General features: G+C 34.9%; 1 protein-coding gene across 1 annotated transcript in view; it reads left to right on the forward strand.

Moving 5' to 3' along the window:
- Nucleotides 1-259: 259 nt before the first annotated feature.
- Nucleotides 260-27,012, forward strand: part of LOC136025078 (POU domain protein 2-like) — a 107,237-nt gene continuing 80,484 nt past the window's right edge. Inside the window, exons 1-2 of the mRNA XM_065700794.1 lie at nt 260-276; nt 26,345-26,624. Of these exons, the coding sequence (XP_065556866.1) occupies nt 26,357-26,624 (268 nt within the window). The 5' untranslated portion in view covers nt 260-276; nt 26,345-26,356. The remainder of the gene's footprint in view (nt 277-26,344; nt 26,625-27,012) is intronic.

Raw genomic sequence — 27,012 nt, forward strand, 5'->3', positions numbered from 1 at the left:
AATAACGCGTATGATTTATCTAGTTATTTCCTCTGTGAAATTAAAGCTTTTTATGCAGTCTGACCATTACTCCCTAGTCGGATTATATTTTGTTCTTAAAAGAAGACTCCAGTACCTAATCAACAGGCTCAGAAAGCTTTTTCTGCGACTACTGATCTAAGTCTTTAGTCTCTTGGTTCCCGTGGAGCTTTCTACTTGTTTAGAAAGCAATGCTGAAAGGCACCAAAGGAATGTTTATGTAACATTTCACCATGTACTTACTCAATACTAGAAAAGGTCAGTGTAATTAAACGTTTATATAGTCATTTCAAAGCTGCATTTCTGCGACTTTTTAATTTCCCTTTAGTAAATGACCTCAATTGATGGCTAAATGATTTATGATTTAAATGATGGCTAAATTGATGGCTAAATGAGCCTTGGCCAATTGATGGCCAAGGCTCTTTTTTAACAGCTAAAAAGCCTTGAAAATGGGACAAGAACAGTTGTTTTCAAGTCAATACATAAGCTTCACCCAACAGACTCGCGATAAACTGCTTTTCAGGCTCTAATAAAAGTAAATCGGACCTCTAGAATTACATGACTGGAGTAAGGGCCGTATCCAGGATTTTTTTTACGGGGGGTGAATTTTTTCGGGAGAGTTATTTTTTCGGGGAGAGGGTTACAATTTTTTTTAAACGCATCAAACTGTGTTTTTATGCATTTTTATTGCGTCTTTACAAGTCGGGTAAACATTTCGGAGGGAGAGGGTTTGCTGGGGTTTACTGAGGATTTGTTCTATAACATTCTATAGATAACGGTAAGCGTACACATAGTAGAGAGATATAATAAATAACGGTATAATAAATAACGGTAAGCGTACACATAGTAGAGAGATCTCCCCTGGGGTTGACCTAAAGGACGGCTTACCCGCTGATTCTATCCGCGTTATTCTTATCCATCTACATTTCCCTTCCCCATCTATATAAATATAGATTGAATAGAGTTTTCTTTAAAAAAAAACAACTACAGGAGTAAAAGCAAGAAGAAGAAAAAAAAGGAGCGTAGGCAATGAGTTTTAGACAAAGTTGTTTTCGTCAAGATTGATGAACTGAAGGAGTAAGCTAGTTTTGAGAAGATTAAAAGATCGATTTCATCTAAAGGCCCAATGACTCCAGGAGAAGATTTAATACCCTTTAAAAGATTTTATGGTTCAGACATTGATGTAATTGTCGATTCACTTAATTTTCTTCGTTCTGTTTGTTGTTTCACATTTCCTATTCTATTTAATAGTCGTTATTGTTCTTTTTTTAATTATTTTTCTGGCTATCCGATCATTTTACTATTTATCCATTGATATGTTTTGCCATACCCTTGGATTTTCGACGTTTGGACGGAAGTGACTTTTGACGTAAGAAGATCATTCTAATTTTTTTTTATTTTAAAATGAAATTGACCAAAAGGGTATTTTTTGAAATCTAGGATAAATGTGTAGCTACCCCCACCCCAGAACACCTTCCTCCAAATTATCACCCCTAAAATGCAGGGTATTGACAATAAATATTTAACCAACTACACAATGATTCAACAGAATTAAAAAGTTGTTTAGACAGCTGCTTTTTCCTAAAAAAAAATAATATTAACGGTAAGAATATTTATGAAGCTAATATACCTAACTGGGTTGACATTTTAGCAAAACAAATTGGTCAAGAATAGTTTAAGACAGGGAAACAGAGAGCTTACTTTCAAAACATCTTGCGACTGGAAAACTCTTTATTCTGTTTACTGGCTTTAGACTTCCAACAGGAGATCCAAGCAGATGCAGTGCAACTTTGTCGTTCCTTTTTTTGCTGTAGTTTGTCACATATGAACACAGCTGAGCCAGTTGGATTCTTTTTTTTAAGATGGTTTTATTTGGATTCTCTTGTTTACATACATTTTAAGTACCAAAGACACCGAAGTAAAACCTTGTTTGCCCCGTCTTCTCTCTATTCATGCTCGAAAACCGGAATTTTCTACATGTTTTTTTGGTTAGTTTTACAACTACTAAAAATTTTTAGTTGCGGGAATCATTTCCGTTGTTGCCACAATTGAGTCGGGAAAAGACCCAAGCAGAAACTTTCCTGTTTACAAATAAGCCGAACCGAAACGTCGTTGTGCCCAATTTTGTCTTTAGCTCATCTTCGAGCAATACCGCCATCATTAGGGGGACAGGGTGAGTATGTTCAGTCGGGCTATTGAACAAATGTAGGCCGATGAGAATATGCCAAAATTCAGAAATAAAAGTGATGGTTTTGTTTGTATGTCAACTGACTAATATTTTGAAGCTTTTAATCTGAAATAACGTTAATAATGTTCTTATTAATGCATTGCTTGGCTTATAATATTATTTGTCTATGCTATTGCAATATGGAAAGATACACTTCTAGAGCTCCAATGGTGATATATTTTTTCGCTTATTTTTTTGCTGATTTCTCACATACGTTCCTTATTTTCGAACTTGAAGCCCGCTAGGCATAAAAATACCAACCCTTGTACTGAGGCCTTTTTCATTAAAAATTGAATTTCCGGGATTTCCTAAATTTTTAAGACGTGTATGGTTCTGTAAATCTCCATTTAAGAAACTTAAAATATCATTTTTAGTGTCCTTGGTACAACCAATAAAATCAAAGTCTGCTTTTTGCCAAAGGGAATCTTTCCTTCCTTCTTTGGTAGAATATTTTCTGATGGTTTATGCTGAAGCAGGAGATCAGGATGGAGGGACCCCAATATATCGATATTGGCATGAAATGCACCCTTAACATATACACTCCATAGCATGTACCATATCAATTTACACTTATTATTAGGCTTAAAATAAAATTTAAAGACACTATTACTAGTAATGACATTTGTAGTTTCCTACCAATAAAATATTAAACACTTGGTAAAAATAATCTATTTAATATTTCTAATGTTTTAGTTTTAGGATAAAAAGTGTCAATTTCAAACAATTTATAAAAGGGCGTGCTCATGTAAGAGCTAGCCTTTCCAAAATCGAAACAGACTAGGTATAAAAACAGACAAGTTTTGAACAATTATGTTTTTAAGTTACTCAGTTATGTATTGTCCATTTCTCTTTTATTCTTTTCTCTCTTTTATTATTTGCATATTTGTTTGTCAAATGTTGAAACCACTTTCTATGGAAAACACTTTTTTTTCTTCTTTTCCTTTCAGGTATACCTACCTTCTTTTAGCAGATTTTGCCTCTTTCTTATTTTCTATTCATTTTCCTATTTTTATTTTTTTTTCCGAATTCTGATATTTTTGGGCTCTATTTTATATTTTAAATAGTACAATACGTAGTAGGGGGTTAGTCACTGAGTAAAACCATTCATTCATTTAATCAATTCCCATTGGCGAATCTCCGGCGTTTATATTTGGGGGGACAAGAAGGGCTCATATCCAGATCGTCAAGGGGCATGGGCTGTATAATATATTCAAATTATTTGAGGGAGTGCAACTGCCCCCTTGTTTCCCCCAAGCGACTCCTCTAACAATTACTCTTAATAACCCAACTGGCATTTTTTAAATCAAAAAAGGAATTTTGCAAATAAAAAAAAATCGATAAAATTGAGCAATTTATGACAAAGCCAAAGAAACCATGACGCTTAAAATAAAAAACTATGCTTTTGAATCGAAGATCTGCTACCCTCTTCTAGGGACATAATTTGCTATGGGGCAGGGGGAAACTGCCCCTTCCAGGCTCGAGTTTGCTCCCAGCTGAAATTTAATTTCTTCAACATTTTTGTCAAAACAAAGATAACTGTGCATAGTTCAAGCATCCAGAGAAAAAAAGTTAGTTTTCCTAAATATATACTTGCCTATATTGCTTGTTTTTCAGCTTTCACTATCATTTTCACTTGATTTGAAGAAATTGGCTCCAACTTCTCCTCCCCATTCTCCCCAGGGACTAAATTACGCCACTCACCTCCTTCCTTTCACAGCTTTAAAATCGAGCAGTGTTAAGTTGTTTTGCCAAAACCTAATCGTTGTTATAAAGTATAAACCGTTTATAACATTCGAGCAGGCTATAGCCCCTCGTGACCTATGAATAATCAGACAGTTTCTTTTGACTTCGTCATGATTATGAATGATATTATAGAGTATAAAAGATAAAGGAGTGTTGCTTATGATTGGTTAGAAAAAGATAACTAAAGCTTAGAAAAAAACGGCTAGAAAAAAAAAATACATTTTCTAGAAAAAAAAGTTTAGAGACTTTTGCAAGATCAGGAATCGACAAACAAAGCAATTATGAGACTATGTCAAAATCGTGAATATTAAAACCAACAGCTATTAGTTTGTATATAAGATGCAAATTATAAACTAAATGCTATTAGTTTGTATATCCACCTTCCTTGAAAACTTTAAAATTGACCAGAACGTCACCTCTGTGTGCCCAAGTTTAATCACTGTCATAAAGTGTAAACAGTCTATAAATTTTGGAAGGGTGATAACAAGGAGTAGTGACACCACTCTGCTTCCGACAGGCCAGCATCCCCTTCAGATCTCGATCCGGACACTTTATTCTAAGCTTCTTCGAGACGCAGGTTCATGTTACGTAATAGGGAATGTTTTCAAGGAGATGCAGGTCTCTGTTACGTAATAGAGAGGGCTGTTGCGCTGTTGCGCAATAATCAGGGTCCAATTTGGTTTTTACGTAACCGTGCCTGGGGTGCTACGTAATAGACTTTGTTAGAGTCTACTTGTCAAGCAGGGAAGTTTTTTCTAAAGACCCTTTTCTTCAAGAAGTTTTTCAAGACCTTTCAAGACTCCTAAGATGTTTGTTCAGACATTTCTCTTCAAGACCCTTCAAGACATCCCAAGACGTTTTCTAAGACTTTTTTTCTTCAAGCCATTTTCATTCGTGGTTTCCTTAGTTCTTATGTAATAGGGTAATGTTCACGTATGTTAAAGATGACGCATTCACACGTGACTTGTTTCTTCAAACCCCTGTAGGGGGATCCCCGCTTGTAACTAAAAAGGACACACACGTGGGTGATACATAATGATGGTACACAACATCGGTGTTGCAGAATACTATAGATTTATAGAGATTTTTTCTTCGGGATTTCTTTTTCTTTCAAGGCATTTTTTTAGGAAACCTTTATATTATAATGACTTTTGCACCCATTATGATTCGAAAGGGCAATTCTCATCCAATGGAACGGCGCCCTTGACAGCTGGACCAGCAATCTATTTCAAATATTATGATTCAGGAAATATATTCTACGAAATAGCCAATTTCACACGCGAAGAATTCCCATGTCCCGCTTAGTAGAATGATTAAGCTCTTGATTACGCGTTTCCTATGACTGCAATGATTGAGATACTGAGGGGGAAATCTATTACTAGAGTTTGGTTATATTTGAAGTGCTTGTTTGCTAAATAATGCTAAGTAATGCTTTGTACCTGCTTACTAAGTAATGCTTTAGGAATATATTATAAACCCAGACAAAGCAATTCTTCACTTCTCAGGGATATGATCCTAACATTTTGGAAGGATCTTCTTAGAGAAGTTCTAAAGATGTTTTCCTAGAGAGTAATATAAACTTGTTCAAAACATAGGATAATGCTCATTCTTAGAGAATCTTTATAGATGTTTTCTTAGATAATGATCTAATTTTGCTCAAAATATAGGAAAATGGAGACACAAGACATGTGACTTAATTCTATACTTTGCTCATTTTTTCTTGGTATTATTTTCTCTCAATTCCCAGCCTGTGACACTCAATGTCTGACCCACCCACTAGCGAGCAACTCCAACGGGGGGGGGGGACTAGCAACCAATCCCATAGGGGGCGGAACTATTATTAGAGAATAATTTAAAGCAAATTAAGAGTTATTTCTGAAAGGTTTTAACGGAAATGCTACGTTTCATTGAGCCATGGCTATACACATTCACGCCACCGTGACATTATGTGGCTGACCCACCCCTAGAGGGCAATTCCAGTGCCCCCCAACATCTAATTCAACCGGGGGACTAGAAACCAATTACAATGTGACCCTAGCAAGCTATTCCAGCGGGATTCTCAACACCCAGTTCCATCAGGACTCTAGCAACCAATTCCACCGGGGAATGGCAAATTTCAGTGCCAGTACACATCTAGAAAGATTCGATTCTTTTTTTGAAGAAACTGGAAAATTTGGTAGAAAGGGATGTTTATTTTATCCAGAATTGAATCTACCGACACGGTAAAAAGCGCTTGGTTGATTTTTGACTAGCTGTGACAGTGTAGAGGTGCTGAAAGACCAACAGATGTACTATGATCACTAAAAGATGGTAAAGGGATTGAACAGACTATGGAATGATGATCAGATAATTGATAATCAAACATGAACTTTCCTGTATTGGTCTGCAAATCACTCGATACTGCAAGAACCAAGTTGGAAGCTTATGAACGAAGTTGATTAACATACGTAAAATCAGACATTTAATCCAAGCAATCAAGAAATCGCTCAATATACCCCTAACTAGTGTTGTACATGGCAACGCTTGAAAACTTGGCTACTTTCACCCGAAGACCCACCCGAAATTAGAAACACACTTTTTGACGCTTAAGGCGCACTCCGTCCCCCAACCAACACAAAGAACCACCGACTCTTCTCCATAATTAAATAAAAAAACAAGCTTTTTTTAAATGAAAGTAAGGAGCGACATTAAAACTTGAAACGAACAGAAACTACTCCGTATATGAAAGGGGCTTTTTCTCCTCAACGCCTTGCTCTTTGCGCCAAAGTTTGACTCTTTCTCTTAACTCTACTTCTAAAAACAGGAAAAAACTTTAGCGTAAAGAGCGGAGCGTTGAGGAGGAAAAACCCCTTTCATATACGGAGTAGTTTCTGTTCGTTTTAAGCTTTAATGTCGCTCCTTACTTTCATTTAAAAAACTTATTTTTATTTAATTTCTGGGCGTTTTTTAATTAATGCATGTTTTGATCTTGGCTCATCGCACATAAATAATTAAAAAGAAATTTGCATTTTTTTTTTTTTTTTTGGCTAAATGGCTGTCTCATAGTTTTAATTGGAAGATTTTGAGAAAAAAGGAGAGAGGGAGGAATCCTAGTTCCTCTCCAATTTTTTGATTACTTAAAAAGGTAACTAGAACTTTCAATTTTTTATCGAACATTTTCATTAGTAAAAAATGGACGTAATTTACGAATTAACTTGCGTAACGAAATTCTATATTCATATGCTTTTGTTGCGTATATGAGGGAGTTCACCCCTCGTCGATACCTTGCCCTTTACACTAAAGCTTAAATTCTGTCCACATTCCTTCAGAATGACCCTTGAATCACAAAGGCCGTAGAATAGATAGTTGAAATTACTAAAAATGCTTTAGCGTAAAGAGCGAGGTATTACGAGGAGGTAAACCCCTCACATGCGCAATAATTCTGCTCATTTTAAATTTTAATGCTGCTCCTCACTTTCAGTAGAAAAAAACTTTTCATATCTATTTTTTTATTGTTTTTTAAATAATGCTAAACAATCCTGCGCCTCCTTCGTTGAAAGTCTCTTCCCCCATGAGAAGTTTTTCCATGGAAAAATCCTCCCATGTAACCCCCCCACCTCAATCCTCCCTCCCAAACCAAAAAATCCCCCTGAAAACGTCCGTACACTTCCCTGTAACCATTACTATATGTAAACACAGGTCAAAGTTTGTAACTTGCAACCCTTCCCACGGGGACTGCAGGGGAGTAAGTCGTCTCCAAAGACATAGTTATTAGGTTTTTCGATTATGGTGAATAAAATGGCTATCTCAGAATTTCTGATCCGGTGACTTTGGGAAAAAAATAAGCGCGGGAGGGAGCCTAGGTGCCCTCCAATTTTTCTGGTCACTTAAAAAGTGCATTAGAACTTTTAATTTCTTTCAAAATGAGCCCTCTCGCGACATTCTAGGACCACTGGGTCGATACGATCATCCCTGGGGAAAAAAAAAACAAACAAAAAAAACAAATAAACACGCATCCGTGATTTGTCCTCTGGCAAAAAATGCAAAATTCCACATTTTTGTATATAGGAGCTTGAAACTTCTACAATAAGGTTCTCTGATACGCTGAATCTGATGGTGTGGTTTTTGTTAAGATTGTATGACTTTTTTTTAAAATTAGGCAAATTTTCTCAGGCTCGTAACTTTTGATAGGTAATACTAATCTTGATGAAAGTTATATATTTAAAATTAGCATTAAAATATAATTTTTTTTATGTAACTATTGGTATCAAAATTCCTTTTTTTAGAGTTTCGGTTACTATTGAGCCCGGTCGCTCCTTACTACAGTTCGTTACCACGAACTGTTTGATAGCAGAAGCTCTATTATATACTCATATGAAGCGTTGAAATAAATGTCTATGTTGCCGTTTATTTTGTGAGACTACGCCATAGCTTAGATGCCAAAATACAGTTATGAAAACTCGATTTATTTTCTGGACACAGTGCGCGGTAGCGATACTAGCGGCTGGAGACAGAAAACCGGTATTGGTATTTAATTGGTAACAGGAAACTGGCATTGGTATCTAAGCTGTGTATGCAACAAAACAAAATTGCGGTCCCGCCTATGGTGTTGTAGTACGATCTAGGTGTCGGAGCGCGGGCTTGGAGGAGGCACCAAGTTCAGAGCTTTGTACAAAAAGCTTCTCATGGGCAAGACATGAGTTTTCATAACTGTCTTGGTATCTAAGCTGTGGACTACCCGCACTTTTAGAAACGAATGCGCTACCGTACGCCATTACTACCTCTGAAACTGGGGCTCAATATAAGTATAGTTTTTCAATAATCCTAAATAAATTGACCATCTCAAAATTTTCACACAATAGCTTTTTGGACTTCTTTTAGCAAGAATTGTTGTTTTGCACCCCGAAATGACTGAAAACGCCTATTTACTGTGGGACAATCTTTCTGGCTAAATCAATATCTATGTTAACCGCTTTTTTTTTTTTTTTTTTTTTTTTTTTTTTTTTTTTTTTTTTTTTTTTTTTTTGTAGGACTACCTGCACCTTTAGAAACCAATGTACCACCGTACGGCATTACTGCCTCTAAAACAGGAGGCACAATACGCGCATCAGAATTTTCACACAATAGCTTTTTGGCATTTTTTTTGCTAAAATGGTTGCTTTGCACCAAAAACTGCTTGAAAACGCCACTTTGCTGTGGGACAGTCTCTTTGGCCAAAATAAATATTTATGTTAACCGTTTATTTTGTAGGGCTACCTGCACCTTTAGAAAAGAATGCGCTACCGTACAACATTACTGACCCTCTGGCTCTCCATCATCGTTCCAGACATTTTTTTCAAGTTAAAAAAAGGGATATCCAATTCTACTTCCTCCACTTCTGACCGTCATTTACAATGGTTCCACCCCCGATTCTGCCAGTTTTCACCCCGGCTCGACCAAATCTAGCTTTGGTTGTGTCAGTTCCGGTTCCTCACTTCTGTCTCTTTGTATTTTTTGCCTGAAGCCAGATCACGGATGTGTGTTTATTTATTTTTATTGACCTAGTGGTCCTAAAATGTCGCGAGAGGGCCCATTTTAACAGAAATTAACTTTTGATGGGTAAGAATAAACTTGATGAAGCTACTATACTTAAAATTAGCATAAAATTCTGATCCTTTTGATCGATCAGTTAATATAAAAATCCTATTTTTTCGAGTTTCAGTTACTATTGAGCCGGGTTGCTCCTTTGTTAAAGTTTGTTACCACGAAATATTTGATATTAGGGCTTTCGTCCCTCCATCAATACCTCGCTCTTTACGCTAAAGTTCAAATTTTGTCCCAATTCTTTAAGAACGACCCCTGAATCACAAAGGCCGTTTCATTAGATTAAATAGCTCTTTAAAATTAACAAAAATAGATTAGCATAAAGAGCGGGACACTGACGAGGGGGCGAAACCCATCATATACGTAATAATTTTTGTTCGTTTTAAGTTTCAATGTAGCTCCCTACTTTCAGTTGAATAACTTTTTTTTATTTAATTGATGGTTGTTTTTAAATAATGCTGGGAAATCTACGCCCCCTTCATGGATACTCTCTTGCCCCATGAAAAATCTGTTCATGGAAAGAACCTCCAACACCAACCCTCAAAACCACCAGAAAAAATCCTCCCCGGAAACGTCTGTATATTTCCCAATAACCAATACTATATATAAACAATGGGCAATGTTCATAACTTGCAGCATTTCCCCCGGGGACTGGGGGTATTAAGTCGTTCTCAAAATTTCAAAATCTTGATCAAGTGACTTTCTCAAAAAAATGAGCGTGGGAGGGGGCCTAGTTGCCCTCCAATTCTTGGTTATTTCAAGAGGGCACTAGAACTTTCAATTTCACTTTGAATGAGCCCTTTCATAACATTCTAGGACCACTGGGTCGATACTATTATCCCTGAAAAAAAATTAACACGCATCCGTGATCTTTCTTCCTGTAAAAAATACAAATTCCATATTTTTGTATATAGATGCTTGAAACCTCTATAGGATTCCCTGATACGCTGAATCGGACGGTGTCATTTTCATTAAGATTCTATGACTTTTAGGGGGTATTTCCACCTTTTTTTTAAAATAAGGTGAATTTTCTCAGGCTCGTAACTTCAAACTTGATGAAACTTATATATTTTAAATCAGCATAAAAATTCAATTCTTGTGATGTATCTATTGGTATGAAAATTCTGTTGTTTTTTTGTTTCGTTCACTATTGAGCTGCGTCACACCTTACTTACAGTTCGGTACCACAAAGCATTCAACAGTTTTTTTTGTGGCAAGCAGTGTCATTTATTTGCTTTAAAATAAAAAAATTTACTTCAAAGCTAATCAAGGCTTACAAATAAGTCTGATGCCAACTTTTCCCCTCCTTCTCAAAACTCTAAACGGCTTGAATGTGGTTTGACATTGTGACCTGACATAAAACTAGTGTTGTTTTTATTTGTCAAAAATCAAAGAACAAAGAAGATCACCATAACAACCAAGACAACTATGACAATTATAAAAAACTAATAAAAGTAGACACATTGTGTGATATTTAATGATATTCATTCCTGGACGTCTTAGCAATTTTTGATTTATTATTGTAATAAAAGAGAAAATTCTAAAATATATTTGATTTACTGTAAATTGTAATTGCTCCGACTTTAGAACGCTTAGAGGACGTTAGCCTCACTCATGTTCTTGGTAATTTCTTTTCGTTTTAAGTTTGACTTGCATATTTAATGTAATTTCTGTTCGCTTTGGTTCGTAGTTTTTCATCAATAGTGATCTATGTTCATTAAGAATTTTAATAATTGCGTGGTCTTAATTCTGCTCGTCTTTAGTTTAATTTGGCACTTTACTTTTCTTGAAACCTTTTTTATTAGAATTTTTGTAAATTAATTTATTTTCCATTTTTAATTGAGATTGTTTTTTTCTTGTACTGATCAATGAAAAGAAAACTTTTAAAGTTCATTTTTCTAATTTTTTGCATAAGAACTATGAACTGGGCTTGCTATTTATATTTTGGACCAAATTTCAACAACTTTTAATGGTAGTTTAACAATACAGATGTGTATGGATAAAGATTGGAATTCTATTGAAAAGGAATGAAACATGTGTGACTTTTGGCCTTCGGTAAGGCTGAAATAATCCCGAAGCCCATTCTATTACAACTTCCGATTCATTCTTCATTAGTATCTCTGTATTTTAGTCTTTTTTTTAAATAAATGCATTTTCAGCTCATTTGTTAAAAAGAGTTCTTTTTACAATCAGCTCTTCTAGAGATATTGTAAGATACGGTGTTTTGACACCCTGAAAGCACAGAGTGTCTTTTGATTTAGTTCTACATCTCCGTCAACATTCCCCACCAGTTTCAACTTAAAACGCTTAGTCTTTTCTAAAGTATCGCAGATACGCCTTTTTGACATCCGGAATGTACAATGCTTCTTTTAATTTAGTTCAAACACTTCCCTCAGCATTCCCTAAAAGCTTCAAGATGATACCCATAGCTATTCCTGAGATATTGCAAATACCCAGGCTCGCATACCCCATAGCCCAGGTTCGCATAGTATTTTTTTTTTTTTAGTTCAATATCCTCTCAATTTCAATTTAAATTTCAATTCTGAGATATTTCAGGTACGTCCTTTGTATGAGCGTGTGAGAAGAGGTAGTTTATAGGCCTTTCCTTGCCCCTTGATTCTTTTTGTCCTTCCCTTGATTTTTGCAATTTGTTTCCACTTCGGATTCAAAACCACCTCAAAGCTCCAAAGTATTGGCCTTAATATTCCAGAATGCTCCTACCACGCAGTCAATACTGCCAGTGGGAAATTAAATGGGGAATACTTCTTGGAAGGAGGAGAAATCAAACAAATTTTGTAGGACTATTTAAATGAAAAATGTCCAGAAATCAAGAAAATTGAGATTTCTGGAAGGGGCATCGTTTGGGGGGGGGGGGATTCTCCTAATAATGTCGAGAAAAAATTAATTTATATCCCATGCCGCTTGACCATCCAAATATGATCTCCTCCCTCCTTCCTAATAGAAATGCTGGAGATTCCCCCCTGATTTCAAGGGGTCTCGACCCTGAGCCTACCCCCTTTTGATTAAGTTCTTGTATAAGTCTATATTTACCTGCAATCATATCTTTTTGGTACTTGTTTTTATTTTTTATTTTTAGGGATTTAATAGCATATAATTGTCTTACGTCAGCTATGAGCTAAGGAACTTTTTAGTGTCGGTATCCTTAGGGGATACCAACAGATATATTTCATGATTTGAAGATACGTGGTTAGAATAATGGGTACTTGTGTGTTAAATAGAAAATCCTCAAAAAGTTAAGTTGGGTTAATCCTAATGAAATATACCAAGAAATGATGATAATGTAATAATTTAGAAACAAAATTATGGAAACTATGACAAAGAATTATGGATAGCAGACCGCACGAAACGCATTATATTAAATACCTTACCCAACTTAACCTAACCCCTAATCATTTCTAAATATCAAATATTTAATTAAAATATACTTACATCGCAGTATTCTCACTTAAAATAAGAAAAATCATAATCGATTCAAACTGGTTCTGTCAGATATCAGACAGCGTAATTCTTGAGGATTTTTTTCTTTTCAAACAGTTCGTGATAACGAACTGTAAGTAAGGGGCGATGCGGCTTAACAGTAACCGAAACTCTAAGAAACGGAGTCTTGATAATAACCGATGCATCAAAAGAATGGAATTTTGATGCTTATTCAAAATTTGCCTATTAAAAATCCATCACATTTAATAGTACCTATCAAAAGTTACGAGCCTGAGAAAATTTGCCCAATTTTTGACAAAAAGTGGAAACACCCAAAACATTAAGTGATCTTAATGGAAATCTCTCCATCAGATTCCGCATGCCAGTCAAAGACAATTAAGGGGAATTAAGAAATATATTTTTCAAAATACAGATGGGGAGGGTCATTTTGTTTTCTTCTATTTTGCTGTCTTTTTAATTTTTTCGATAAAACTACCAAAAAACATTTTCAATATGAAAACGCAAAAAAAGTGTCTTTCAAAATCAGGAAGAATGGGTAAAACAACCTAACTGCCCTCTCCCTCCCGACTGACACCACCGAAACAAACCCATTTCTTTATAAACTTGTACTTGCATTAATATAACAGAAACAGGAATGTACCCAAAAATCTGTTTTTACGAAGGGGCTCAAGGTGTCTAGAGCAGAGAAAAAAAAATTAAAAAATAAGCACTGGACAGGTGAATCATGTAGAAATAAAAAAAAAAATATTTGCGCAGGAGGGGAGATAAAATTTTGAGAGGGCTTAGGCTTGATCTCGTCCATCCTTATTTAGGGTCTAAGAGAATGTGAGGTTTAGCATAATCAAACTCTCAAAAATCATGAAATATCCTGACGCAGCATCACCACCTCCCCCCCCTAAAAAAACATATTTGGCCCCTGCTTGTTTAAATCAAAGACAAATTAACAAATACCGCGGGAGCTTTGGTACTTGTCTATTATATAAAAAACACTCGAAAAGCGAAGTTTGGTAACAATAAAACATGATGAAAATAAAATACTTTATTTGCAAAATTGTGGAGTTCATTTGTGAATTATTAAATTGAGAGCTTCGGCGTCGGCTGACGGTCTCAACGGCAAAGAAAAGTCCATTATTAACGCGATTCTTGAGGACACTGGTTAGTTTACTTGGACTAGTGATAGAATTTAGTGTTTCGCCATGGATCTTCAAATTAAGATTTGGAATTTGCCAAGGACCGAAGAACAGGCAATTATATTTTTTCAGGATAAGGGCTGTTGCCCAAAACACTGCGTCAATGGACACACCATGACCTTGTACTCTTAGGAGAAGCAACATTTTTGGATGTGTAACGCTGCGTTCTGGGAGCATATTTCCAAGTTGTTGTTTTCACAATTTTGCTAATAAAGTATTCTATTTTCATCATTACCAAATTTTCATCAGCATTAACCAAACTTCACTTCTCGAGTGTGTTTTATATAACAGACAAGTATCGGAGCTTTTCTAAGGGGAAAAACACTTCTTTTAGCTTTGTTAAGCTAATGTTACTTTCTAGTGGATTCCCTGACTACGGGAGAAATTAGTTTGAATCACCAAGTTCGGTTGCATAGCAATATTTTACCAAAAACACCTAATAATTAGTGATTATATATTTTTTATTGTATCCCTAGCTACAAACCTACACTTGTCCTTTTTATGTTCTTAATTAAAGTCGAATTTATTTCTATTTTGAATTTCAAAAAATGTTTCCTGAGGCTATCAGATTCCAGCCAATAGGCGTCCATAAAATTTTCCCTGAGAGACGAGCGCGCGGATTCTATTGGCTGAAGATTTATTCCGGGACTAGGAATCAGTTTGAAACCTTTTTTTAAATGTTTTGTTATAAAGGGTGGAGCTCCTTTTTGAATGCAATTTAAATTTCCTTCTCTCAAAATTAAGTAAGCAGACAAACAGCGGACACTCAGAAACGTATCTGCTGTCAAGCGGTTAACTCAGTGATGTGTGTGTGAGATATATAGTGGATACTTGTTAAGAAAATACTAGGTGTTAAGTAAGTTATTTGTTTATTCATAATTATTTAATATTATTTATGAATAGTTAGTAATAATACTTTAATGATAAATAGCCTATAAATGATCTTTGTGTGGTAATAAAAATAAAGCCATTTCTTTTTATGTAGTTTTAAAAGAAGCTGTTGTTTCAGGATACGAATTTGAAATTGGATAAATAATCTTAGTTCGATAAGCCCTTTTGTGTACATTTCAAATGTCATAATTTATGAATAGTTTATAATGTCCTCGTTTTAAAACATGTGACTCATTGGTGTATGCGTGGGATACACTAGATACTGTTTAATAAACTTATAATCGTAATCATAGATATTCTGATAAAGGCTAAGAATAAGGAGTCTCAAGAAGAATATATTAGAACAAAACAGGGACGTTTTAATATTGCTAATTTTACTCTCATTTTTACAGTTTCGTATTTTTCAGCCAGAAAAAAAACAAGACAAAATTCAAAGACTGATTTTTGATTGAAAAATGAAAAATTTTCTTTGATTTCTTTGATTGATGAACAAATCTGAATCTCAGCAATCGATTGATGTCAAGCTGTCGTCTTATGTCGAAAGTTAAGGCTATAGAACTGCGGAAAAATATTATACAAAACCTACAAAGGGAACATACGTATATACTTTTAAAAGCACAAATAAGTTTCAAAAATCTATAATTATCAAATTTATTTTCAGTTGTGGCAACTTTAATTGCTTAGCTTATAAATTTTTTAGTAAAACTGCTATACCTCTTAATTCCAACCTTATATATTTTGAACAACCTCTCAGACCAAACAAAAATACATTCGAGTTTTACTCTCAATCCATGTGTTCTTTCATGCGATATACAGCTAGTCTTTGTTGCATTTACCCAGTTCAAAAGCCTCATCATTCTTGAATTTTCTGCTATTTTAATCAAACAATCTTTTAGGAGAGAAAAACGGTCATTGATCAAGATAAAATCAAATAATCCCTTTTCAAAAAAAAAAATTAAAACAATGTGCGCATTTATCATAGTTTTCAAGGATATCCGGCGTTTATCATGTTCACCCCCCCCCTAATCAAATTACGAAGCTCGAGAAACTTTTAGACTCAGCAAGTACGCATGAAAAATTCAGATTCATACCCCACCCTCAAAACCGCAAGGTTTTGGGGAACCTCACCAAATATCAATTTTTGTATAATCTATTGTTTATAAGCTTTATTTCTAATATGGTTCCAACCCCAGTCAACTTCTACTCTCCTGAAACGAATTCATATATACGTGCCTTTATCAATTTTCTTCGGTGGTTACTGAGCTTTATTTGTCTTGAATATGCCAAGCTCTTATATTAAATTTGATCGGTTCCAAAAAGACAAGGAACATACGCGGGGCATGGCAGTTTCCCCCCAAAATTCTTTCAGTTTTTACTATTTTTCCTGATTGTTCTTATTGTTACATAATTTGTCTGTTGTGGAAGTATCGGTCCAATTTAACACTTCACCCCCCCCTCGAAATCCATGGATTCAGGCATGCTAAAGGTAGAATATTTTAAACCACTTATGGGTTTCGCAGAGCCCTTTCAAGCCATCTCTTTGGGCACATTCCCAAAGTAGTTTTTCAGTGCGGGCTGTGTCCCCAATCCAGATCAGATTTACCTTTCATGCTCTTTCTGATTTGCCGTCATCTGCAACATTAGTTAGTCATGCAGTTGATTAAAACTCGTTTCTACATAATGTGTTTTGATCCTGGATAGAGACTTTAATCTGTTGGATAGAGACATTTTTTTCAAACCAATCGTTAGATAGCATATTTTCTGTTCGGATAAAACTAAATACAGTAGATGCAAATCTGTATCCCAGCATGGTTTAACAACTGAATAAATGTCGTCATTCAACATCATTTTCCTATATAGTACATTCACAGAGAAGGTACCACATTTGTTCTTGTGGAACCTTGAAGATGGTATTTAAGCGGATAATCACAGAAGGAAATGTAAAGTACACAATTTAGTTAGCTTGGAGGTTTACCGCTAAAAGCCCTATACTTTCCGATATCACGATTCTTGACCGTGTTTTAGCTTGTCAGGAAAACCTCCTGTCATACTGGCTTTTTTCACACATAGGTGCAATCAGGTGTAACCACGCATAGGTGTACGCCCCCTCCCATGCAAAAGAAATATTAGATCATTTTTTTTTACATTTTCGCCATTAATTACACAAAACAAAAATAAATATTCTTCTAAACTTTCTAGTATTCATTTCTGGTACTACTCAAAGGGCCTTCAGCACGATTTTTGTTAAATTCTTTTTCCAATCAATTTATCCATTTCTGTTGCGTTTCATGTAAGAAAAAACTGTTGTTTTTTTCATTTTACATTTTCCTTTACTTCAGTGAAATAAAGAAGCCCTTTCGTTATTTTTTGCCACAACTACTTGTCATAAAAGGAAAAACGTACAAGGGGTACTGCTTAGTAGTCATTGAGTTGGATAATAGCTAAGACCCTTGTGAAACAAAATTCGAACCAGAAACGTGTTTAAGCTCAAAATTAGACAGAATAAAAATGAATATGGGCTAAAAAATTTTAAAATTCTTTTTTTGCAACCAAGAAGGACTGTGACACTGAATCCTGTAGTTACAGTCCCCTTTCTTGCAGTATTAGTAGTAAACCTACTAACAAGGCAGTATCTTGGGGAGGGGCATTTAGGGGGGTTTGAACCCACTCCCCCGAAATTTCTGTCCAACTCGTAAAAACGTAACATGAATATAAACAAACTTTTAATTTGTTTTTTAAAGTATTTTTTGTAGACTCCTCCCCACCCCCGAAAAAATCATGGACACGGTCCTGCCTACTAATGACATAAGCTAGAATAAGAACTTGTCAAGGGGGCTGTTAGCAGTGGCTCTCTCGAAAAAACGTTTTAAAAGCATTAAATCATGCAGTTTTTATTAATTAATTAATGCGCTCAATAGCACATTTTCTTCAAGTGGACCCCCTTCCACTTGAATCCCCTCTCCTGGACGCGATCAAAATCCTGGTCTGCCTCAGTGATAATACCAGCCTTTAGAATACCCCTACCCCATACGACTGATTTGCATAATCTTTTAAAGAAATATCTTGGTTATCAAACTGTCCCCATTTGGAAACGGTCACAATCACAACCAATTTAAACATTTTTTTGTATTACAGCAATCAAACAATCCAGTTTTTTCACTTAAATTTTGAATTGCTATTATAAATCATGATTATGCATAATTCTGAATATATTTATTTAGAGTTTTATAAATGATTCTGGTTCAAATTCTTTATGGCTAAGGTTCTTTATACATTTATACCCAGTCAAGTATAATAAAAGTGCCCAAGAATCTGCTCAATTATTCAAGGATCATTTTTCAGTTTTAAAATATGCTTATTATAAAAAAAAAACCGAAACACTGACATAATTTATTGCCGTTTATGGCAATATAGATCTATTCTAATAATACTCGGTTACAAGACTCACCAAAATGGGAGTATAAATGGGGGGCTAAATGCTAGTTTTTTAATGAAATCCTCTCGAAAATTACATTTTATCGATTATACCTTTACTTCCGTTCGGCATTCTCTCCTTACCTCAAATTAGACAGTTTTGGGTCTCTAATATTTCGCCATTAAATGCCACAAAGTTGAAATGAATTGGTTTTTCCGTCATTTGAGTTTTTGCTTAATTTATGAAAACTCTTTTTCCCATGCTGTGCAGCTGAGCCTGTGGGGTGGGGCTCTATTGTTAATTAATAAGTTTCTAGGGGGTCTCATTTGCTTATTTAGCATCAAAATAAACGCTACGAGTTTGTAAATACATGTAGGGTTGTATTTTACTGGTTTCAAAAGATAGTTTGCGATAAATGCGTGTCAACAGCCCGTTTGCTAATTTTTTTTTGAATCTATAAATAAAACGGAAGGGTATGCATACCTTTTTCCTGTTAATAGTCCATACTTGACTTCGTTAATGGCGTGGCCACGTGAAGGTGCCCCCCCCCAATATGTGGGAGTTTAATTTAATAATAATGCGTGCGTGTTTCATGGGTATTCTCTTTACTGGGAACCATAAAAAAATTCTCAGAAATTTGTTTCGGATACCCAAAATTTTAAAGATGTGAAATTTTGAAAAAAAAAAATATGAGAATTCTGTAGCAAACATATGAAATTCAAGAAAAATAATATAGTCATTTTAGGGAAAGTATTTTGTACTTTCCTTATTGTTTTATAATATTATAGTAATTTAGTATTTCAGGGAAAGAGGATCTTGAACCTGTAAAAGTCCATTGATTCTCAGCCCAAGTTATGTGCACAGGGCCACTCCTAGGGTTAGTACTGGCCGTGGAAAAAATAGTTACAGCACTCCACTCTCGACTCAAATATAACCAAAAAAGTCGAATCAAAGAATAATTTTGACCAAGTGGACAACTCCCCCGCCTTGGTGCCTCCCCCAAAGCCACGGTGATCGGGACAGCAGCCCTCGTGGCTCTCCCCCTGAACGGCTCTGTGTGTGCATCTATGCCTGTGCTAAGATGGAAGTATTTCTCTCCATATCTGGCTTTATCACCACAATTACCATTATTCTTGAAATTTAAATAAAATCATAGGCCTATAAGAATGTGAAAATTTATATTTTTTTCTCGATCCCCTTTTTCATGAAGCAAAATGAATTCCATCGAATCTGCATGTGTGAATATACATTATGTCCAAACCCAGGTAGCTCAGCTACCACAGGGGGTATTGTTAACGCTCCGTGCCCGAAAGCTTGCACAGATGCTAGGCCTATTTTCATTTGAGGCTTTTGTAAGACAGTTTTCATATGCCTATTGCCCAAAACGATCAGGAGTTATAACTGTCTTCAATGAAGGCCTACTATTTTCATTGAGGTTTTCCGGTAATAAAAAGTATGGCAGAAAAAAGTAAGTAACCTAAGTCATACATTTCTTTTAAAAACAGAAATCGTGCACGCCTATGAAATTGAAATGATGCTTTAAAAGTTCGAATTTCTAACTTTCTATGCAATTAAGAAAAGGAGATACAACACTTAAAAAAAAACCCACAAGCTTCTAAATATTCTGTTAGAATAGAACCAAATAGCAGAAAGTGATTAAGCAAGCCATTTTGGGTAATAGTGAAGTTTATGTCTTCTCCTGACCTAAGCACATTAAAGTTCTTACTTCATTACGTTCAGAAAATTCCTAATTATTAGATTTTCAAATTTGTGCCAATTTTCCTATTACCTGAACAATTGTTTAGGGTCATGAAACTATTGTTAATAGATTCATTTTGACTTTTTGAGCATCTTTTCTCTCTTGCAAAACTACCGCAAATTCAACGCTATGGAGTTATTCCGGCCCAAATATCCTGTATTTACACATATAGAATTGTAATCATTTCCGTTTTCTTTGATCGGATATTTGAAATCGCGAATCTGTAATAGTTTAGAAACAAATTTGGGCTATATATTTGCACATCAGGGGGTGGGGGTAAAGCATAGCATATATTAAATACGTAAACCAACCATTGCCGTATTTAATATATGCTATGCTCTACACCCCCCCCCCCAATGTGCAAATATATAATAACTCCATAACGGTGAGTTTGCGGTAATTTTGCAAGAGAGAAAAGATGTTCAAAAAGTCAAAATGCATCTATTAACAATAGTTTCATGACCCTAAACAATTGTTCAGGTAATAGGAACATTGACCCTTTATTAAAATTGGCATTATAAACCCTTTGTTGATAAGACGAAAGCACACAAAATAATGGAGAATAGCAAAATCACAAAGCTATTATCAGATAATAGACGCATTTATAGAAGAGAGGTGCTTCGAGTCCATCTATCAAAGTTTCGATATCTTTAAATTGTCGTTTTAATTTTCTATGTAATGGAGGGTCGATGCAAATGGAGTCAGAGGAGGGATGCTATCTGTTTTGTAAAATAAAGAGTCGCTTATTAGCCCCCTTCCAGATGAAATTTTTTGGATGTGACAGTGTTTGACCACATCCTTCGCATGTTCTTTGCATTTTTTTTATTCTACTCCCCCCCCCCTCTCTCTCTCCAAAACCAACGCGTACCGTTAATGTCTATTTTTGTGTATGATGGAAACATTATTTTACCTTTAGCCTATTAGAAAAATTCCGAGCATAAGTAAGATAAGTTCAAACAAAATACTGTAAATTTACCCCCCCCCCTCTGCAATGAGCTGGTTAAATTGCCAGGGATGATCTTTTCTCAACCATGCTTGTAAACTCTGCAGGGCATTCACTTCGATCTTCTTTTTTTTCGCTTTGATTTGCAATTTGTATCCGTTCATTTATTAAAACTTTTTTTAAGTTAGCAAATCTGATGCACAGAGGGGGGGAATCAGCCGATAATGGTCAAATATTTGAAATATCAATATAGAAAAATTGAAATTATACAAAAGAGAATGCACAAAATTATGAACTTCAACAGAAAGCTTTATTTTGAGTAAAGAAATTATTTACTCATTTTTGTCAAGTTCTCTGTCGTTTAAGTTTGGGTTGTTCCTAAATAATTATTGATTATTAAAAAGGTAGCAACAAGGCTTTACCCGAAGGAGGGGATTTGTAAGTGTGAATTGCTGAGTCTATATAAGAAATTACATGCAAATAAACACTTTTCGATTATCTACACTGGAATATCAGTTTGTATCTACACTTTTAGTCTTCACCTCTAAATCGCCGACTGAAAATCGAATTTGTCAATTGTTTATCCATCATCCTCATGATCTAGCGAATACACGTTCGTGACCCAAAAGTGAAACAAAATATTGCACACGACTCATAGTGGCACGTACGTAGTGGATGGCTGTTTAGTTTATGAGGTGGCCTCCATCGAACACGATCTACTGTTACAAGTTATCGTACTGGTTAGTTAAAGAAAATTTTGATTTGTCGAAAAGTTAATAATCGCCAACGAAGGAAAGGCGACAATCAGGAAGGCTTCTTCCAAGAGGTCGCCGATTTTTTTTAAAGCACGCACCTCAGGCTATGGAATTTTGTGGCACGTTTGGCGCTCCAAGATGTACACCAAGAAGTGGAAATGGAGGCCCCTCGACTACTTCTTCCGCATTGAGCAGAAAAGAGAAGCCAATGTATCCAATAGGCTTAACTGAATATAAATCTTATTTATTTTTTATTTTATTTTATTTTATATTTAAAATTTTTTATTCTAATGGTGCTTCAGTAAAGACGGAGGACGATCAACTCCCTATACTTTGCGTTTTCAAAGAATTAGAGAACATTTTTGACTTGTTCGACGTGTATTTGAAACTTTTAACTGCTTACATAATTACTATAATGAATTTCAAAATAATTTCACTATAATGAATTACTATAATGACTATAATTAAGAATTAATAAGATAATAATAATGGAATTATTAATATGTTGTATGTAATATGTAATTATTAATAAGAATTAATAAGATTAATAATAATATAATAAGAATAATATAATGACTAAAGAAATTACTCTAAAAAATTCACTGAATTAATGAATTAATTTAATTAATTAATTAATTAAATTAATGAATTAATGAATTAATTCACTGAATCAATGAATTAATCAAAATAGTGCACGTTTTCAACGCCCGCTGCGCTGTTATTGTTAAGACAGTAGTTCAAATTGAGGCTCAACCCTACCGTTCTGCCATGATGTTCACGAGTTCATAGGATGAGAAACCCTTCAAATAGGGTTCAGTAGAGTAGCTTAAAACCACCCATAATGTTATGACTAGGTCAAGTACATAGACATCAACTCGCTTCAGATCGGTCACCAGTGTTAGGGAGGGTGAAATTTGCAAGGGAAACCCTCAAAAGTAGATAAATTATATAAAAAAAGAAAGAAAAGAATCTCAATTTGAAAGGGGTATAGGTCCAAAGGTATTCCACTTCTGTGTACGAGTATTGAGTAGACTTTTCATTGTCCCTTCCCTAAGAAATCAACGATGGGCCCATATAATCTTTGAATTTAGACGATATTTTTATGTGAATGAATCGCATAACACACTCATTATATATCAAACGTTCATAAATTCACTGATAAAGTTATAAAGGATTACTACTAATGGATATAATATATACTCGAAGGAATGAGGAAAAATTTACAAACATACGTGTAGGTATTACAAAGCTACCCTCCATATCATTTGCATCACTGATTGTTGAAGACCCTTTTTTCCCGCGGTCCATCTGCAACACCTGGAAGGTTTTAATTTTGAGGAAAAGTACGAATTTCCTCCTATTGTAATTGGATATTTTGCATGTGATTACCTCCTACCCTGTATATAATAGTTCCTACAAATTGGTTTTAGGTACCTTGTAACCCGGGGCCCATATAACCTTCTATTATGTATCATCGCCTACAAGCAATTAAAAGCTTTATGAATCTATTCCGTCAGAAAATTTCTTGATAAAATTACTAATTTTCAGATTATTACATGGTGTGGTTGTACTTACCCAGTGTGATTATGCAATTTGTGCATTTGGCTTCAATTTGATGGACATAAATTTAATTGAAATCAAATAGTTTGATGGAACAATTATGGTGACGCTCGGAAGAATAAATATTCTTTACCAATCCAAGAGTTTTGTCTGGGGCAAGAGTTTTCATACCCCTCCATTAATTTTCAAAAATTCGAAAAAAGAAAACATTTAAAGGGAGAACCGTGAACACATATGGGGGATGAAATCAACAATTATGGTGACATTCGGAAGACATGCTTCTTTGAATAAATTTCCTTCGCGTTTCCAAGGGTTTTGATTGGGATAAGAGTTTTCATAGCCTTCCGTTAATTCTCTAAAATTTGAAGAAAAAGTATTAAAAGGGAGAGCCACGCATATATGGGGGGATTGAACAATTATGGTGACGTTTGTAAGACGTACTTATTTCAATAAATTTCCTTTACGAATCCAAGTTTTTCGTTTGGGGAAGAAATTCCATTGCCGTCCATTAGTTTTTTAGAAATTTGAAAAAAAGCTTTAACAAGGAGAACGATGCAAACATCTTTGGGGGGGGGGTTCTGTCCCATGTTCCCCAAATAACCTTTATATTTGTATGACCTTGAATTAAATAAAGGCAGAAAAGATCTAACATGAAGCAGATATTAGCTCGTACAAGATTCCAACCGAAGAAAAAAATTAAACTTAACGAAGAAATCAAAATGAGCGCGAACAGAAATTTCAGTGATCACCTCGTCCAAGATTAAAATCACTGCAATATTAAGGGTGGTATTCCTGCCCCTCAAACCTAAGCCCCCCTCAAACCCTCAAGTAATTTGTTTTCGTATTTTGAAGTGATTGCTGCCTTTATTGTTTTTTTTTTATTTTTTTATTTATTTAGTGTTTACAGTAAGGCTATATGTCACTCTATATATTTGGTTAGTGCCCGTAACTTCCAGCCAATCATAGACCTGAAAACAACCACGTGGTGTATCCGATCCCGACAAGAAAGTAAATATTTTTTATTTTTTTTACTGAGGGCAAGCAAGTATTTCTAATTACATAGATTGCAAACAGTCAGTATACATAGTCTTTGTAAACAGTCAATCAGTAGGAGGAAGGGGACTTAGAATTTTTTCGGGGGGAAAGGGACAGAATAACTTTCCTCTGGTCTCCCAGAGAAGAGTATGCACTGTCATTGCTTTTCCGAAATCAAATAAAAGCCAAAAATTATAAGAACTACAATTGTATATTGCTAGGTATTTGGTTTTAATTCTTATAATTTTTGCTTATATTGAATTTTATTTATCTTCTGATTTTTGGTGTTTTCATTGATTTTTTTTCAAATTGAATTTCCGCGTTTGTTTTGTTGATTTTTTTTTCTTCGGTATTTTCCTTGAATATACTATTTTATTCGCGTTGAAGAAGAGGAGTGGTTATCCTCTCGAAATATTCGCGTTGTGTGTTTTTTCAGTATTCTCGTTTGACCTTAAAAACCCATTTTTGATCTTTTCTTTCTTTAAATTAGATAATGCTATTGGCAATAGCATTATTACCTGAACAAGTGCTGGGAGTTGTGCTCTCAATTGTTCTTATTTCTTCATCCACTTTTCGTTTTTAATAGGCTCTCAAAACTTTGAAGTCAGTTTGTCGTACTTACATGAATAGACTTTTTTAATTTTCATTAAATAAAAAAAAACTATTTTTTTCGCCTGAAAGTAAGGAGCATCATTAAAACTTAAAACGAACAGAAATTATTACGTATATGAGGGGTTTGACCCCTCGTCAATGCCTCGCACTTTCCGCTGAAGTTCAAATTTTATTCCAATTCTTTAATAATGACCCTTGAATCACAATGGCCTGTTAATTAGAATAAATAACCCTTAAAAGTACTAAAAAAAAACTAAGCGTAAAGAGCGAGGTATTGACGAGGGGTCGAACCACCTCATATACGTAATAATTTATTTTCGTTTTAAGTTTTATTGCTACTCCTTACTTTCAATAAAAAAAAACTCGTTTTTTATTTAATTTATGACCTTTTTTAAATTTTGCTAGGAAGTCTGGCGTTCCCTTCATGACAAATTCTCTTCTTTCATGAAAAATCCTCTATGTAAAGATCCTCCCACGTAACCCTCATTCCCATCCCCCGACGTTCATAACTTGCAGCCCTTCCCCCAGAGACTGTTGGGGATTAAGTCATCCTTAAAGACATAGTTATTAGATTTTTCAACTATGATAAACAAAATGGCTAAATTTCGATCCGGTGATTTTGGGAAAAATGAACGTGCGAGGGGGTCTAGTTGCCCTCAAATCTTTTTATTAGACAAAAAAGGCACTAGAAGTTTTAATTTCCGTTTGATTGAGCCCCCTCGTGATAATATAGGACCCCTGAGTCGATACGATCACCCCTGGGAAAAAAACAAACAAATAAACATGCATCCGTGATCTTTCTACTGGCAAAAATACCAAATTCCACAATTTGGAGGTATGAGCTTGAAACCTCAATGACAGGGTTCTCTGATACGCTGAATCTGATGGTGTGGGTTTCATTAAGACTTTAGGTTTTTAGTTTCCCCCTTTTTTGAAAATAAGATAAATATTTCAGGCTTCAAACTTTTGATGAGTAAGACTAAACTTTAAGAAACTTATATAAAACCAGCATAAAAATCCGATTCTTTTGATGTATCTATTAATATTAAAATTCCGTCTTATAAAGTTTCGGTTACTATTGATCCGGGTCACTCCTTAATTACAGTTCAATATTACGAACTGTTTGAAAATATTGATTGCTCCTGTCTGTTTTTACTCATATTTACTTATTCCAGTATCATTCCGAGATGAAAAAAATTGATCATATGGAATCACAAAGTTTGAACATCGGAAGACATGTAACAGCACATCCCCAGTATCAGATGATGCACCCAACATCAACGGCACCTTCAAGTTTCGGGATACCGCTAATCCCAAACATTCCCCTCCTCTCAATGTCAGTATCAACTGAACGATATAATAATCAACATACTGAGCAGGATACAACAGAAGAATCAGGGAGTGACGATGAGGGAGCATCTACAGTCGAAGAGACCGGCAGAGAGTCAAATAGTGGTAAGTTAGGTCATTTCAGGTCTTGTTTTGATATTAATTGTTTATTATTCCAAAAAAATATAGGAGTTTCCTACTAGTGTGACTGAAATTGAAAAATAACGTGAAAAAGTAAGATAACATTGCCAAAAAAAATAACGTTGAAAAATGATTGGCCATGTTTAATTCTTCTAAAAGGACATTTAGGACATTCGAGGTCTTGTTTTGATATTCATTGTTTATTCTTTTGAAGCAATATAAAAGTTTTCTATTTCAGGGTCATTTCTATTTCTATTTCATATTTCTATTTCAGGGTCTATTTCTAGGTCATTTCAGGTCTTGTTTTGATATTAATTGTTTATTATTCCAAAAAAATATAGGAGTTTCCTACTAGTGTGACTGAAATTGAAAA

The sequence above is a fragment of the Artemia franciscana genome, chromosome 1 (genome assembly GCF_032884065.1).
Source record: "Artemia franciscana chromosome 1, ASM3288406v1, whole genome shotgun sequence".
NCBI lineage: Eukaryota > Metazoa > Arthropoda > Branchiopoda > Anostraca > Artemiidae > Artemia > Artemia franciscana.